The 17,242-nt window shown below is 37.9% G+C and overlaps 1 protein-coding gene across 1 annotated transcript in view; it reads right to left on the bottom strand.

Moving 5' to 3' along the window:
• The window catches only part of ECT2L (epithelial cell transforming 2 like), a 64,094-nt gene that overhangs the window by 29,627 nt on the left and 17,225 nt on the right, over positions 1-17,242 (bottom strand). The window contains exons 3-9 of the mRNA XM_034990778.1: positions 15,435-15,597; positions 12,716-12,968; positions 11,704-11,872; positions 10,822-10,960; positions 9,097-9,265; positions 5,196-5,324; positions 252-344 (exon numbers count right to left, since the gene is read on the bottom strand). Coding sequence (XP_034846669.1) covers positions 252-344; positions 5,196-5,324; positions 9,097-9,265; positions 10,822-10,960; positions 11,704-11,872; positions 12,716-12,968; positions 15,435-15,597 — 1,115 coding nt within the window. The remainder of the gene's footprint in view (positions 1-251; positions 345-5,195; positions 5,325-9,096; positions 9,266-10,821; positions 10,961-11,703; positions 11,873-12,715; positions 12,969-15,434; positions 15,598-17,242) is intronic.

The following is a 17,242-nucleotide window of genomic DNA, read 5'->3' as shown; positions in this document are numbered from 1 at the left end:
CAACAGAGTTTGTGTACATGATGGTTTGAAGCAAATATTTGTAATAAATAATCCCTTTCTAAGCACTTGAAAGGGCACTGGACCATGGAAAATGACATAGTTTGGGTAGTGACAGCATTCCTTTCGAGAGGGAATGGAAGACAGTCATCGACATGGGCCAGAACCAGTATTATTAGCTGGGCTTTGCCTTTTGGTGACCCCGGAGTTGAGGATGTTCCTGGGCACTGTGGTCAGCCCCCACATACACTTACTGTGTTGGTAAGAGCCAGTTGCAATTCCAGTGGGGGCAGTAAAGAACGTGCCAGTTAGTTGAGACAACTGGGAAAGAACTTCCATTCCTGCCTCTGCAGAGTCAAAAATACTTTCATTAGTTTACTCACAGGTTTTGCCTTGGAACAGTTAAGTACCGCTTAGGAGCGCTAAGCTGGCCAAGAAAGGTCCCTAGCATTTCTCATCTTCGATTCAAATCCCTCATGGAACAGTCCGTAAGCACTTTCTAGCTCACCTCTAAGTGCTGAAGTCCAAACACTTAGTTAATGAGGACTAAACAACAGGGTGGAGAGACAGGGCAGGAAGGTTGACCCGGTGTTTATTTTCAAAGTTGGAATACTCAGGCCAAAGACAGAGAAAAATCTAATATATTTTCTAAACTAGTCTGACTCAAAGGAGAAGTCTCATTGTAAAAGGACAGATGTAGAACTGTTGAAACTGTTAAATACGATGGTCAAAATTTAGTGTGGTATTAATTTCACCCCTTCTTCAGTGACACAGCATAAAGATTGGATTCAGCATATAGAAGGAATTAGTGTGAATGAAACTAATATATTGGATTATGTATTTTAATTCTTTGTGGTCTAAGAATAAACAATTACTCCAAATTGGTTGGAACAAGATGGCGGTGGTTGAAAGGTTGGGATGTCTCTCATTTACTGGGGGTCTAATCTTTTAATTGGAATGGATCAATGAAATCAAATAGAGTCCACAGATATACCTACATATATGTAGTCAATTGATTTCAACAAAGATGCAAATGGAACACACTGTGAAAAGATAATCTTTACAAGGAATGGTGCTGGAAAAATTAGATATCCATACCTTAAAAAAACATGAAACTTCAACCCATACTTTTAAAACTATATAAAACAAACAAATAAATCAATGGATCGGAAATCTAAAAGTCAAAACTGTAAATAATTTAGAAGAAATTCTTTATTTCTAAAATAAAGAAAATCTTGTGAACTTTAGTCAGATAGTGTTCAGATATGACACTGAAGGTATAACCTATAAAAGAAAAAAAATAGATAAATTTGACTTCACAAAAATTAAGAACTTCATCTCAAAAGGGACTGTTCAGGGAAGGAAAAGATAAGTCACAGACTGGGAGAAAATATTTGCAAATCACTTTTCTAGAATACATAAAGAGTTCTCAATAAGAAAAGAAACAACCTAATTTTAAACGTGAGCAAAAGATTCAAACAGACACTGCACCAAGGAAGACCAATGAATGGCAAGTAAGTGCATGAAAAGATGTTCAGCATCATCAGTCATGAGGAAAATGCAAATTAAAACCACAATGAGATACTAATGCACACCCACTCGCACGGCTAACATTAAGAAGACCACGTACCCAATATGGGGGTACTGCGCAACTAGAGTTCTCATACATTGCTAGTGGAAATGTAAAATTGTACAACCACTCCAGAAAACAGTTTCGCCAGTGTTTAAAAAGTTAACACCTATCATATGACCCAGGCATTCCACTCCTAGGTATTTATCCAAGAGAAATAAAAGCATATGTTCACACATAGGTTCATAGCAGCTTTCTAGGTTAAGACCCGGGAACTGGAAAGAACTCCAATATCTATCAACAAGTGACTGAATAAACAAACTGTGGTATATACATACAATGCAATAATTCCCAGCAATAAAAAAACAATGAGACATTGATACAAGCATCAAACGGGTGGATCTAAAATAATTCTTCTGAGTGAAAGAAGCCTGACAAAAAAGAATGCAAGCCGTGTATGATTCCATTTATAGAAAATTCTATAAAATACTAACTAATGCATTGTGAAAGAAAGGAGATCAGCAGTTAATTCAGGATGGGGATGGGGAGAAGCAGGAGGAAAAAATTGCAGAGTGGCATGAGGAACATTTTGGGGGTGGTGAATATGTTCATTATCTTGATTATTTTATGGTTTCACAGGGTATGTATACCTATGTCAAAATTTATCCAGGTGCACGCTTTAAATATGTACAGTTTATTTTACGTCATTTACACCTTGATAAAGCTGCTTCAGAAATTTTTAAATTTTATTTATTTTATTATTTAGAAAGAGAATGTGAGTGAGCAGGGGGAGGGGCTGAGGGGGGGAGAGAGAGAGAATCTGGAGCGGACCCCTGCTGAGCAGCAGCGGTAACACCTGGGAACTTGCTAGAAATGAAAATTCTCAGCCCACACGCCAGACCTAGTGAGTAAGAAATGCTAGGACGAGACCCCGCAGTGAGTACTTTAATATGCCTTCTAGGTGACTCAGATACATACTAACATTTGAGAACCACGGTATAGTCAGTACATAGGTGTATCTAGGTTGAGTGTCTACAGGTGAGGGCAACTTATGGTCTCTTTTTTAGCACAGGAGCTGGTACTACATGTGTTCCTGATTTGATAGGAATGACCCAATAAAGAGGGAGGGGTGAGGCTGTCGGAGAGAACTGAGCGTGGGAATGTGGTCGTGAGGAGGTGAAAGGCGGTGGGATGCTTGATCTCTGATTTGAGCAGAGCTGCTTCTTCCACCGTGACAGAAGGGAAGACAGAGAATAAAGGTACGAGGTGGGGTAGGTGGTGGATTTGGTGGTGGGAGGGAAGTTCGGGGAGTAAAAGGTGAGGTCAACAGCTGAGAGAGAGGTTCTTGAAAGATGGAGGAAGGAAGAGAAGGGATGATAGAGTCATCTCAGGGAGTGGGAAAGGAATTTTCCAAGGGAAGGTGGTAGGATTGCTTGTCAGTGCCACAGCCCCATTTGATACTTAGGGCAGCAAAGTCAGGTTAGATGAGTAAGAAAAGCCATAGTACTGTTTTCAACACAGCTGCTTCAGTGCAGACAGGCATAGAGAATGCAGGTGATGGTGTTTACGGAGTGCTGACATTTAGCCCGAGAATTCAGATTCTTTGCAAGAGAGTAATGATAATAACGAACCATTAAATCCAAGTTTAACAAAGAAGGAACCGAGGATGAAGGCAGGGTGACAGAGAGTGGAAAAGTGGGAGTGTCTTGAGGCAAAGAGCTGATGGAATAGGAGTATTTGGAGCATGGTGTATGGAATATTAGGTGCATGTTTTGGAAGTGGTACTCAGAAAAATGCTGGAGATCAAGCTCAGAGACCATACAGCTACTGGGGAGGACAAGCTCCCGAGTGAGGCCTGAGGTGGCAGAAAAGAGATTTTTGGACTGAGAAGCTGGGGCCTTTCGTCTGAATCAGGGTCTTGACGGCTCCTCCAGGTGGAAATTGCATTTGATGAGGAGTTTGGGGATGATTTGGGGGCCAAAATGGTGGTGAGAAACCTACTGTTGAGTGCCATCAAGTTTCACTTGAGACAGTTTTTATGTCACCAAATCTATTGTTTTTTTCCCCTTATTCTAGATCCCTTTCAATGCCTTACTTTCCCAAATCCTTTCTTTTTCTTCTACTCCAGTTAAAAAATTTGCTTTGTGGGGCGCCTGGCTGGCTCAGTTGGTGGAGCATTTGACTCTTGATCTCAGGGTTGTAAGTTTGAGCCCCTCGTTGGATGTAGAGATTACTTAAAAAAATGAAATCTTAAAAAAAAAATTGCTTTGCTCTCATTATAAAAGTAATACTAGTTCATTACAGAAAATAGGGACATATAAGAGATAAAAGGAAAAAAGATAAAAGGAAAGAAAAGTCACTTATCCAACTGTTGTTTACACCTTGGTATACATCCTTCCAAACTCTTTTCTATACACTGCCACCCTCCCCCATACACACACAGGATTTAAACAAAGGAATCACACCATCCATATTCTAATTTCAAAAGTAGGAAATCTGAAAAACACATCTGGAGATAGATGCTGTTAATTGTGTTATATTTCTTCTTAGATTTTTCTATGCATATTTTCTATAGTTAAGATTACATAATTGTCATAACTGTGTAAAAAAAAATTTTTTTTTACGATATTCTGTAATTTGTTTTCTTTTAAACCACTTCCCATACTTCTGTTTTTCCCTTTCCCCTGGTTGAAGCCTGCCAGAGGCATACTTGGCCTGTGTGCATAGCTCAGTGAAATCCGAGGATTAGAACGAACTTTAAAACTCACAGTTCCCTAAGGGATGGGAAAAAGAAACTGAGAAAATTTAATTTTATACTCCCTCTGCCTTCCTCTGCTTGGCATTAAAAAAAAAAAAAAAAAAAAAAAACCCATGAATGCAGAGCTTTTATTTAACAGATGTCTAAAAAGTGAATTTGTCTTAATGTTTCTAGAGTTTCTCTTCAAGTACTGAAATCAACTTTGAATTATAGTGACTGATACTAGACAGATGGGCACTTAAAATTGTATCAGTAACCTCCGGGATCAGCAACCAGTCTCCTCTTTACCAAGCACTTTGTCTGTTTTTAATATTCAAATATTATTTAAGTATTTATATCATTTATTTTTATCATGAGTATTTTTATAAGTGTATTTATTATAAGTATTTACATTACTTTGATACAAGTCCTGTAAGGTAAGGTACTATCATCCTAACTTTCATATGCGGAAACAGAGGTCCACAAACTTGCCTAAAGCCACACAGCTCAAGTGGCATGAGTGGGATTCAAGCCCAAGGTCCCTGGTCACCAAGTTCATGCTCATTCCTTCCAGGTTCAGAACACAGCAGGGAGGCTTTTCTCAGACCAACTGATGATGGTTTCAGGCATTTTCCCCTGTATTGCGGTGGCTGGTTTTACTGTGTTTTCCAGAAGAGCTACAAATAATATCCGTGGCTGGCTCATGTCACTAGTGACCTTATTCTGCAGGGACAGGTTACACGGACCACTAACGCCAGCTCTTTTCCCCCTAAATACATGAGTATGTGAGGTGTTAGGGAAAAGGGAGAAAGAGTAAAGTGTGACTGAATCATTTCAAATATTCACAAAATATCACTGAGGTAGGCATGCCCACTGCCTTTCCAAACTGACCTGATGCTCCAAGGGGTACAAAGAGGTCCACGTGACCCCCTTCTTCTTCAGGGGCCACATAGCTTCCTAGTTTCTCCCAGAAGTCTCTCACTTCAGGCCTCAATAAATTTTTAGTACCAATTTTATAACCTGAGGAAGAACTCAAAATGTCATATTAGCTTGTAACATCATGAACAGAAACTCGAAGCACTCTGTGAAAATGTAACCATATTTCAAAAAGCCAGTGTCTGCTCGTAAGACTCCCGATCTGGAGGACGCCCCTGCTCCAGCGCTGGGCCACATCAAGGCCACAAAAGGACGCCAACATGGCCACACTCTCCTTCACATTCTGGATTTATTGGACACTGCGCACCTAGATTTAGGACCTTGTCTCTCTGCCTCCACTGTGCAGCCGTGTGCATTACCAGGCTCACAGCAGGGCTCGGGGTAGATGGCCGGCCAAGTCCTGGGATTTTTGCCACCAAGTTGCACAGTAATAATTCAGTCTTCTGTTCTGAATGACTCCAGAAGATGGTAACCATCACTGAAACTCTCACTTCCTGGGAATTCTGTATGATGGACACATGAATCTGGCATGTGTCCAGACCCATTTCCAAAGGAGTCCTGGAGACTCTGAATTCTTAACTCCCAGTAAGGAAGTGAAAACAAAGTCAGGCAAGCATCCCAACATTTCACTTCTTTCCATCGAGAAGTCTAGATTCAGAATGGAAGGACCTCTTCAGATGACTGGAGGAAGAGATTTCATTTTGTTGTTGGTTTTAAGGCAAAAGCTCTTGGTGAAACACCAAAATTACATAGAGGGAAAATTTAGTTGTCAGGTATTTTGTTATGTTACTACTGATTTTAAAAAGAATATGACATGGGGCACCTGGGTGGCTCAGTCAGTTAAGCATTCAACTCTTGATTTCCGTTCAGGTCTTGATCTCAGGGTCATGAGATCCAGCCCTGCATCTGGCTCTGTGATGGGCATGAGCCTGCTTAAGATTCTCTCTCTCTCTCTCTCCCCCCTCTTAAATAAATAAATAAATAAGAAAACAAGGAAAAAGGCAGAGTTTGGAAATCTTTCTCATCTGCAGAACAAAAAGTCTGAGATGTTAGAAAACCCTAACAGGTACTTCTACTCTATAAGGGGTAAGCCTACTACACTACAGTATAAATTTGTAATCGATACCTCTCCATCATTTAGAGGAAAGCTACCATGTAATTAATCATAAATGTAAAAATGTAAACCCCAACGAGTAGCTATGCTTTACTTTTGGGGGATATATAAAATTAGATGTGGAACACAACTTGTTCCAGGCATAGGCAAACTCAATAAGAAAAGACAAAAAAAAAAAAAGGCAAAGATAAATCAAAAGTAGTTTATTTTAGTTGATAAAATTTACCAAAACTATTCCAAGCATGCTGAGTTCTAGCTGTTAACACGCCTTCTTGCTCAACTATAGACCCCAACAGTTAAAACCAGAAATAGACAAGACTGCTTAACTCATGCTTCAACTAAAACCCATTATGTGTATTTCTTATTGTACTTTCTTGAGACATTGATGAGATGTTTTGCAATGACTGGAACATTCCAATCAGGCCAGAAAAGCCCTGATAATAATGGAATGCCTAGAAGACCACACCCCACACCCACATGTCCCCTTCCCTGTCTGTGATCCTGGGCTGAACACATACTGACCCCCCACTCATGATCACGTGCTCCCTGCCTGCTCCCTGGCACATTCCCCCCTGAGCTTGTCTCTATAAAACCCCAGTGTCCATCTTGCAGGTGGAGAGGCCAGTTGGGAAGGCTTGAGCCTGCTAGCTCCCCTGGCTACTGGCACCCAAAATACATTTTTTCCTTTCTTTTTTCCAAACCCTTGTCTCATGAGTGATTGGCTTCTCTTGCCATGAGTTTATCTGAGTTTGTTGGGCAATAGTGACAAACCCAGCCAGGAGCTAAGCTTTCCATTTGTACAGCCCTTTTGGGATTCCCCTAGATGGAGCAGTTGGCCCCGGCAGAGCATCAGGCTCCCTGCTCATTTCCTGAGTTAGCAGCTGGGACAGGTCCCCGGGTAACATGGCCACAGAGGTAGTAGTTTGATGGGGGATTCAGGTACCCACTGTGCCATTTAAGGGTTCCCTGCCAGATGGATCCTTGACCATCTTATTCCCTTTCTTCCCTCATCTCACAGAGATGGAAGATTTCATGCTAGTAAATCTTAAAACCGTTCTATTTTAGGTATAACAAGGAAAGATGTAAGTTATAGTATAAAGAAGAATAGAACTGAAACTTTTTTTTTTTTTTTTAGATTTTATTTATTTGCGAGACAGAGAATGAGAGACAGAGAGCATGAGAGGGAGGAGGGGTCAGAGGGAGAAGCAGACTCCCTGCTGAGCAGGAAGCCCGATGTGGGACTCGATCCCAGGACTCCAGGATCATGACCTGAGCCGAAGGCAGTCACTTAACCAACTGAGCCACCCAGGCGCCCTGAAACTTTAATTCTAAAACGTTCATCATCTCCTTCCCTCTGAGAAGGATAACCATTGACATTTTTAAAAGATGACCCATAATAAGTTAATGATATCAGCCCATCCTTTTCTTTGCGGTATAAGCCATTTGGAAGTATGAAAAAATGCTGTTCGTGCACACCAATTTATAGATCTTGGGTTTTGCTATTACAATTGCTACACTTTCATCAAACTTAAAAACTTTTGTGCATGAAAGAACATAATAAACAGAGTAAAAGGCAGCATACAGAATGGGAGAAAATATTTGCAAATCATATCTGATAAGATTAATATCTAGACTATATAAAGAATGCCTACAACTCAATAAAGAATAGCAAATAAACCCATCAGAAAATGGGCAAAGGACTTCAATAGATATATATAAAGAAGATATACCAATAGCCAATAAGCATATGAAAAATGCTCAACATCACTAATCAGTAGACAAACGCAAATCAGAGCCATAATGAATATCATCTTAAACCCATTAAGATAGTTACTATCAACTAAAAACAAACAAAAACACAGAATATAACAAATGTTGGTGAGGATGTGAAGAAATTGGAGCCCTTGTGCACTGTTGGTGGGAGTATAAAATGGTGCAGCCACATGGAAAATAGTATAGAGGTTCCTCAAAAAATTAAAAATAAAATTACCATGTAATTCTGCAATCCCATGTATGGCTATATATCCAAAGGAATTTAAAGTAGAATCTCAAAGAGATATCTGCACACTCATGTTCGTAACAGTGCTATTCACAATAGCCAAGAGGTGGAAGCAACCTAAATGGCCATCAGCAAATGAAAGGATAAACAAAATGTGGTCTATACATACAAGGAATATCATTCAGCCTTAAAAAGTGAAGGAAAGCCTGTCATAAGCTACCACGTGGATGAAACTTGATGACATTATGTTAAGTGAAATAACCACAAAGTTAAATACTGTATGATTTCACTTATATAAGATATGTAAAGTAGTCAAATTGATAAAAACAGAAAGTAGAAGGGGCTGGAATAAGAGGGAAAACAAAAGTTCTTGTTTAATGGTGTGCTGGTTAATTTTACATGTCAACTTGACTGGGCCACGGGTGCTCAGATATTTGGACAAACATCATTTTGGGTGTGTCTGTGAGAGTGGAAATGAGATTAATGTTTGAACAGGCAGACTAAGTAAAGCAGATTACTATTCCCAGTGTGAGTGGGCCTCACCCAATCAGTTGAAGGCCTGAATAGAACAAAAAGGCTGACCCTCCCTTGAATAAGAGGGAACTCCTCCTGTATGACTGCTTTGAGCTGGGATATCAACTCTGTTAGCAAATTGAAACTTAAATAGTGCTCTGAAAATCATACACGTGGACAAACACCACATTGGTGCAAAGTTGGTTGTTGTTTCCAATCTCCAGGCTTACCTTGGAGTAAATTGATTTCTCTGCTGTCTCCATCACTAAATATCCCCATACTCTGTACCTTCTGTCCATCCAGAGCTTTCTCTATGAGATAAAGCAGGCTCTCCAAGGTTAAGCCGCTATGTTCGTACACCACAGAAATGATACCTGTCTTAATGCTGTCCACCACCATCTAGAAAATGAAACCAAAGCCCATTATTTTAGAATATTTATTAATAAAATAAATACAATGGGTATGTAATCTGCTGTGATTTTTAAACACTTTTTTCCAGAAATTATAGAAAGAGGAAGATAAGCTTTATCATTCGTTGGCTTCTTTTTCAATGATTTTCTTTTCTAATTATAAGAGGAGAAAATTAAGTACACTTCTAACTCCAGCACAGATAAATACTATTAACAAGTTAAATTATTTTCTTCCAGCCTTTTTATCTTTGTACATACCCATGAAGAGACATATATGCAACTCTTAAAAAATAATCAAGTTGAGATCATATGATTTTGCAATGGCCTTTTAAAATAGATTTAAAGTTTTCCTCTTAATCATGAATTTCTGAATTATCAATATTGATTGATTAAATATTTGCCATTTAAGTAAATATGAAATGTGCTTTGAACTCAGCAACCAAATGGACTTTTCATTGTGATAAAGTTAATTCATTAGCAGCAGACAAGTTGGAAAGTCATTAAAGTCGATGATTTTTTTTTTTCTCCCAAACCTCATGCCACTTTCTGAAGGTCACAGTTCAAACTGAGCAGAGGACTACCACATGGTTATGTTCTACTTTTTGCTTAAACACCCATCACATTCATAATAAAATAAGTAATCATGGCATAGACTTATGTAAAGAAGACAAATAGGAGAATAGACTTACTTTGAACTAGATTTTTCACCCCTACTCTGTCACTGGTTATCCTTTGTGCCCAGCCTGATGCCCATTATTAAACATTAGGGACTCTATTTGGGGCCCACATGGAGATCAAAACTCTGATCTTGCTTTCATGTGGATCCATGAAGCTGGCCAGTTGTAAATGATCAGAGTCAATTTCTAGGTGCCCAGAAAGAATACTGAATTCATATCTTGAAAGCAACCATTTTGTTACAAATAGGAATTTTTTAAAAAACTTTCTAAGTAGGCCAATGATTGTAACCTACTGAATGTCATCCTTTACGTATGTCCCTCTTTGTGTGTCATATATACATATATACACACATATCTATAAAAATAGAGGTTTCCTATGTCTTCTTTGTGCTTCCTTTATTTTTCTTATTATATTAAAATTATATAACTTATTATAGAAAGAACATAATTTAATGACACCCTCCTTTAATAGCCCACAAAATAGGATTTCTGACATTTTTCTTTTGAGAAATGATGGTTATATGATAGTATTTAATTCCTTGGGCAAAGAGGTTTTAAAATAATCCTAATCACCTTGCTCTTTTTGGGGATAAGTGCAACAAGTTCAGTTCAATAAGGATTCACTGGAGTTTTAGCCTTTAATGCTTTTTTTAAAAGTAATTTTGATTTATGGTTATCTTTATTGCTTCTGATTTTTAAAAGTGCTTTGGGTATGTAAATTTCCACTTAGACCATTTTCCTTTTAGAAAAGAAATCATTTTCATACACATGGTGGTCAAAAGATTGCTATACATCTTCTCATGTAGATGGAAAAAAAAAAAAAAAAACCCGATTCAGAAAAGGACAGGCCTCCCAACATACTCTGTACCTCGCATGCAGGAATCCGAGATGATATTAATAAGAAGTGGGGCTGGGAAGCATATGAAGAACTGTTATCATTTTTATGAACTCCATGCCAAGTTTTCTTCAATAAGAAAGGGTAGGAATGGCTTCCAGAAACATTGCTTCTATAGGGAAAAGAAGGAAATAAGTGAAATTTAAATTTCCTATTAGTTGGATTTTGATAACTGAGTACCAACCTGTTGTCTGGGCATCAGTTATACTGAACAAGGCACGTGGCCTTTGGACCTCAGTCTCTCCCTGCAGTTTTTGGGGACAGTGGCAAATGGGGCTCCTGGGTCAGGTGGGGCTGGGGCTGGCCTCTGGGTCTCTCCTCCTCTGTCCATGGGGTATTAGAAAGGTCTCCTGGAACTTATTTAGCTTTTGTTGGGTACTTAAAATGAATGTAGTGACATACTTAGGGGTTCAAAATGACATTTTAAAAAGGAACAGCTGAGAGATTTAAAATTTCCTAGATCATCTGGTCCTCAGAGCTTTCTAAATAATACCTCCATTCTCTTACCCTTACCCCCATATTCCCATTTGGATATGCTTACTCCATGAAAAACATTTCTGAAAAAAAATGTTACTTTTGCTCAATAACTTTGCATAGAAAATGTACTACATCCCAGCCTCTTTGCAGGGCCGAGAATATTTGAAATGTAAAATTTGAATGTTACAGATTTCCCTCTTCAGAAAACATGTCAAAGACCACTGCTCTGGAAGATTAAAGAGTTAGTTCTATTGCTATGTCGTAGGATATGAGTCAGCTAATTATACAAGCTCCCTGCGTGTTAGCTAAATTATTCTAGAATGAATTTTTGGTATCATGGGATGGTCTTGAGCCTTCAGGAGATGGAGGTTTGCTTACCGCTTGGGCAAAGCTTCTAAGGATGCCAAAACAAGCTGTTTCTCCAAAGCTTCATGTAGTCCCACTCGATCCCTCAGAGCCTGGGAGAGACGTGGCTGGGGTTTGGATTTTAACGATCTAGAGCAGCATGTTCCGCTCACCCAAGGGGGTCGAACTTTGAATAACTCCTCTGAAAAACAAACAGCAGCAGGCTACGTTGTTTACTTCTTGCTTCTCTCCGCCAAGTCTACGTAGATAAAGGCATCAAAAATAAAGCTGTACCAGGGCACTATTCCAAATGGCAATAATTATAGCCCTTTTTACAGACTCTGTTTGGATTTCTTATCCTCTCAGCACTGGGGTTCCAAGTTACCAGTCATGTCAGGTCAGGAAACAAAGCTCAGAGAACAAGCAGCTCTTTTCTTGTGGAAACCAGTTAATCGATTTACAGGCTTCACATCCATTTCTGCCCTTCTTCTTGGCTTCAAGTAATCTCCCATTTGTTATGATCTCACAGAGGGTGAGTCAGTGAAAAAAAGATGGCAGGACTCAAGTCACTTGTTCTGTTGTGCACTGTGCAAATCAGAAGGCTTCGCTGAGAGGGCCTCTTATCCCTCTTCCCTTCCCACTTTTCTTCTTTTAATGCCATTCTTCCTGCTTCCAGTCCCAGTTTCACTTCTCCCCTCTGTTGCTAATCCCAGTTCTTCTGTCCTGAACCTACTTATTTGCTTTTGCCTGTGTTCATAGTTACCTCTCTTTGTTTGTTTTTCATCTCATAAACCTGAGATTTACCAGAGCAATAATGGAGGCACTGATACTTGACTTTCTGTATTTCATCTGAAATCTTTTTTTCTTATTCATTAACCTGAAACATAGTAGGGGGTAGGGGAAGAGCTTGTCTGGAGTATACTTTAGAGCATGCCACCCACACACTTCCAGAAAGACCTAGCTATCGTCCTCTGTGGGAATCTGTATGTAAATCCATTTGTTTCTACAATAGTTGGGTAAGATATCGTTTTAAAATGATACTCACTCTTACGTAGTGCAATTTTCTCCCAAATTATTTTTCTTAAGCACTTTTCTCTTTGTCTCTCCTGCAGCTCCTCATCTTCTGTTTTGGGTTCGTTCAGGGTCCCATAGATAGCAGTGGCTTCCCTAGGTATTAGCCAATCTAAGCTGGACACACAAGCAATGTAATGATGCTTCCAAGCACCATACTCATTATCTGTTGGCGTATAGGGCAGAAACCACCCAAACCTAATGCATTTAGGCATCCATAAGCAGTCCTACAGAAAAAGAAATGAGAAATATAAACTGCAAGAAATTTTTAAGGCCCATTTCCTAGTAATAATGTTTCCGGGTACGCAGATAATTTTTCTTTACATTGGGATTTCTGGTGCAGCTGACTTGTTATCTAAATTTGACACTAACAAATAAGAAGCATACCTCACTCCATACAAAAATAGTCTTTGATGACAATATATGTTATATATGAATATATGTATTAGCCATCTTTGTACACGTGCTCCCATAGCGTTTGGTTAACCCTAGATTCTGAGAATTCTGCTACTAGCAACAGTGTATCCGTTTGTTTCACACCAAACCTCCCACTGGGAACACCTTTGGTTGAACCATGTGATATTGCCAATATGCAAACAGCTTTGATATATGGAAACAGCAAATTTCATGTGGTTTAATTGAATTAAGCCTCTAGACAAAATACCATAAAACAATTATTTGAAGGCATATAGAGCTACCAATGCACTAAGGGCTCATGTGCCCATGACCCCAGAGAGAAGGGAAACCCAAGAGGGAAGGCCAATATCTGGCATGACTTTTCACTTCAAGGCATTTGACAGTTCCAAAGTCAAGCTCAGGCTGAGAAGCAGAGCAGAAAGTTACAGCTGAATGACATGGAAGCTAAAAAGAATTTTATGCATTCTCACAAGGAAGAGAGGAAACAAATTTAAATTCAGCGCCCACTAAGGGGAAAAGCCCTAGTAATCACACCAGGCCATCCTCTGAGATCGCTATCAGTGAGGGTCAGGAATTAGACAAACTCTCACAAAGACCGAAACTAGTTTTAAAATCTCTCCTTCTCTGATTGGATTTAAGTGATCTATTCCTAGCCTAACCAAATGCCAGAAGCAAAAGCAAATTCTCTCGGGAGGAAGGAAACATCATCCAGAGGCTCAAATTATTGCATCAAAATTTTATATCCAATATCTGGTACTCAATCAAAAATACCAGGCACATAAAAGGATAACAATTGTTTCTCTTTTTGTCTTTTATTATTAAGTAGAGAGAGACCCTCAGGAGAGCCATACGTTATAATTGTTAGGCATGAAACTAAAAAACAAACAACCCTATAATTAATGTCTAAGAAGTTAATTATCTAGGTGAGAAATTTTGGCAAAATAATCAAATCAACATTCTAGAACTGAAAAATATAATAACTGACATTTAAAACTCAATGGACCAGTTTAAAAGCAAATTAGAATCCAGCTAAAGAGATAATTAGTAAACAAAAAGCTAGAAGCAAAATCCAGGCAGAAACACTGAAGGCCAAAATGATGGAAAAGACACAGAAGAGAACATGAAACTTGTGGGAGATGGTGAATCAGTCTAACATGTAAGTACTGGAATCCCACAAGAAAAAGAGCGAAAATGGGGCAGAAGCAATATATAAGGAAATAGACTGTGAGAACTTTTCAAAACTGATAGACATTAAATCTCAGATTCAAAAATCACCAAAAAACTCAAAACAGGAGAAACACACACACACACACACACACACACACTTCTGGGTACATCATAATAAAATTGTGGAAAACAGAAGACAAGACAGAAAAAAAAGAATCCTAAAAGCAGCTAGAGAAAATAAAAATATTACCATTAAAGGAACAACAATAAAACTTCCTACTTCTCAAAAAAAAAAAAAAAAAAAAAAGGTTATGGAAGCCAGAGAACAACAGGAAAATTTCAATGTTCTATAAAATTAATTGCCAACCTAGCGTTCAAATTCCCTGTGAAAATATCCTTCAAGTATAAAGGTAAAATCAAGATATTTTCAGACAAAAATAAGAGAATTTGTCAGGAGCAAGTTGCACTAGAAGAAATATTCAAGAGAATTCAAAAGGAAAATGAGCCCAAATGGAAACTCAGATATACAGGAAGATATGAAGAGCAACAGAAAAAGTAAATATGTGGTTACTTATAAGTAAATATTAACTATATCAAATAATAGTCTTGTGAGGTGTATATATATACATATATATATACACATATAAATTTAAATGTGTATTTTGTGTGTGTGTATGAAATTAAAATATTTAACAGCATTGAAACTGGGTGGGGAGGGGATTGAGGGGAGTAAATAGAGTTAAAGGGTCCTAAGCTCCTTGCATTATCTCAGAAGTGGTTAAAAAAAAAAAAAAAAAAAAGCCCTGGATGAGTGCTGTAATTTCTAATATAGCCATGAGAGAACTGCTAAATAATTTATAATTAACAATCTAAAAAACACTTAAGTACTCCAAAAGACAAAGAGAAACAAAACAAAACACGTGGAACAAACAAAAAATACATAGTAAAATGGTGGACTTAAGCTTAAATATATCCATATGTACACAAATGTAAATAGAAAAATTACCCCAGCTAAAAGAGAAAGATTGGGAAGGAAGCTACCCCGATTGCCACATGACAGAATACAGTGGTATCTGGGCCCTATTACTGAGAAGTGACAAGTAGTAAACCTGTTCAGTTAGAAACTTCCAGGGCCAGCTGACTTGTGCAGATGCACACAAATCTTTTGGATTCAGAAAGGAAAAGATATAGAGAGAAATGAAGCGTGGTAACACTGTAGAGAAATCCACTTTGGCCACTTGCGTCCTTTCTGAAAACCAGTCTTGGACAAACCTAAAAAGAAAGACACAGAAATGTAGTTCAGAACACTAGTGTCTAAAACCGACAAAAAATCCAGTATAAATATTGGTCCTTGTTCTTTCTAGAATCTTCTAACTATATTAAAAAAATGAAATCCTAAATAACATAGGGCTAGATTTTTTAAAATACTGTATCTACTTTCACTGATCCATTCTAAAGAGGAAATGAATAATAAAAATATCTAAAATCCACAGGAAAAAAATCTGAAATAAACAGTTATTTAAGCTGTAAGTGTGGGTTTTCTTTTTTAACCCCAAATTCAATAAATCAGCAAGTCCTGTCAGCTCTACAAATACGTATCCCCAAATCCAACCACCTCTCCACGTCCACTGCTGTCACTCTGGGCAAAGCATGTCCACCTCGTCCCTGCACAACTGCAACAGCCCCTCCCGATGGTCTCCCTGCTTCTGCTCCTCTTCCCAGAGCCCATTCTCTACACAGCAGACCAAGTGTTTTTTTTAAAAAATGTAGATTAGATAACGTCACTCACGCAAGTAAAACCCTATGACTTCCCGGTGCAATTAGAATAAAAATCTATAGTAGCCACATCACACTTAGTGGCGAAATATTAATTCCTTCCCCTTAACATCAGGATCAAAGCAAGAATGTTCACTCTCACCACTTCAATTTAACAGATACTGGAGGTCTCAGCCATTTCAACAAAGCAGGAAAAAAGTAAAAAATATACATATTGGAATGGAAGCAGTGAAACTGTCTCAATTCATGTATGTGGAATTTACAAAACAATGATTAAGAACAACTCAGAAATCTACAAAGCAACCATTTAAATTGTTGAACTTATTAGTATAAAATTGTGATGATTTTCTTTTATCTTTTTCATGTTTATGGGATCGATAGCAATATTCCCTTTTTCATTCCTGATATTGGCAATTTGTGTTTTCTCTTTTTTGCCTGGTCTCTATTCATTTTCTAGTTTATTAATTTCCACTCTTATCATTTCTTTCCTTCCACTCAGTTTGGAAGTGATTTGCTATTTTTTTCTAGTTATTTAAGGTGGAAATTTAGATAATTACTTTAAACCCTTTTTCCCTTTTCTAATACAAGAAATTAAATGATATATTTTCCTCTAAGCTGTGCTTTAGCTGCATCCCACCCATTTAGATGTGTTGTATTTTCATTGTCATTCAATTTGAAATATTCGAATTTCCTTTGTGATTTCTTCTTTGGCCACAGGTTATTTATAAGTGAGTTAATTTCCAAATATCTGGGGATTTTCTAGATATTTTATATTTTTTAACTTCAAATTTTATCGCATTGTTGTTAAAAACTATTCTTAATTAGATTTTAACAGTTTTGAAATGTACTGAGTCTTATTTTTTGGACTAGGATATTATGTATCTTGGTAAAAATTATTTTGCTCATAAAAAAACATATATTTGGAAGTTGTTGGGTTTAGTTTTCTGTAAATATTAAGTCAAGGTGGTTGAAAAGATTGCTCAGCTCTATATTCTTACTGATTTTTTGTTTAATTGTTCTATTATAATTCAGTCAGTTTTGTTTCATGTAATTTGAAACTCTATTATTTGGTACATACATATGTATAATTGTTATGACTTCTTGATGAATTGATCCTTTTCTCTTTAGAAAATGTCCCTCT

This window comes from Mirounga leonina, unplaced genomic scaffold (genome assembly GCF_011800145.1).
Source record: "Mirounga leonina isolate KUSES-001 unplaced genomic scaffold, KU_Mleo_1.0 Mir_53, whole genome shotgun sequence".
NCBI classification, from domain to species: domain Eukaryota; kingdom Metazoa; phylum Chordata; class Mammalia; order Carnivora; family Phocidae; genus Mirounga; species Mirounga leonina.
Note: the sequence above shows the minus strand (reverse complement) of the source record. Positions and strands in the feature narration are given on the sequence as shown.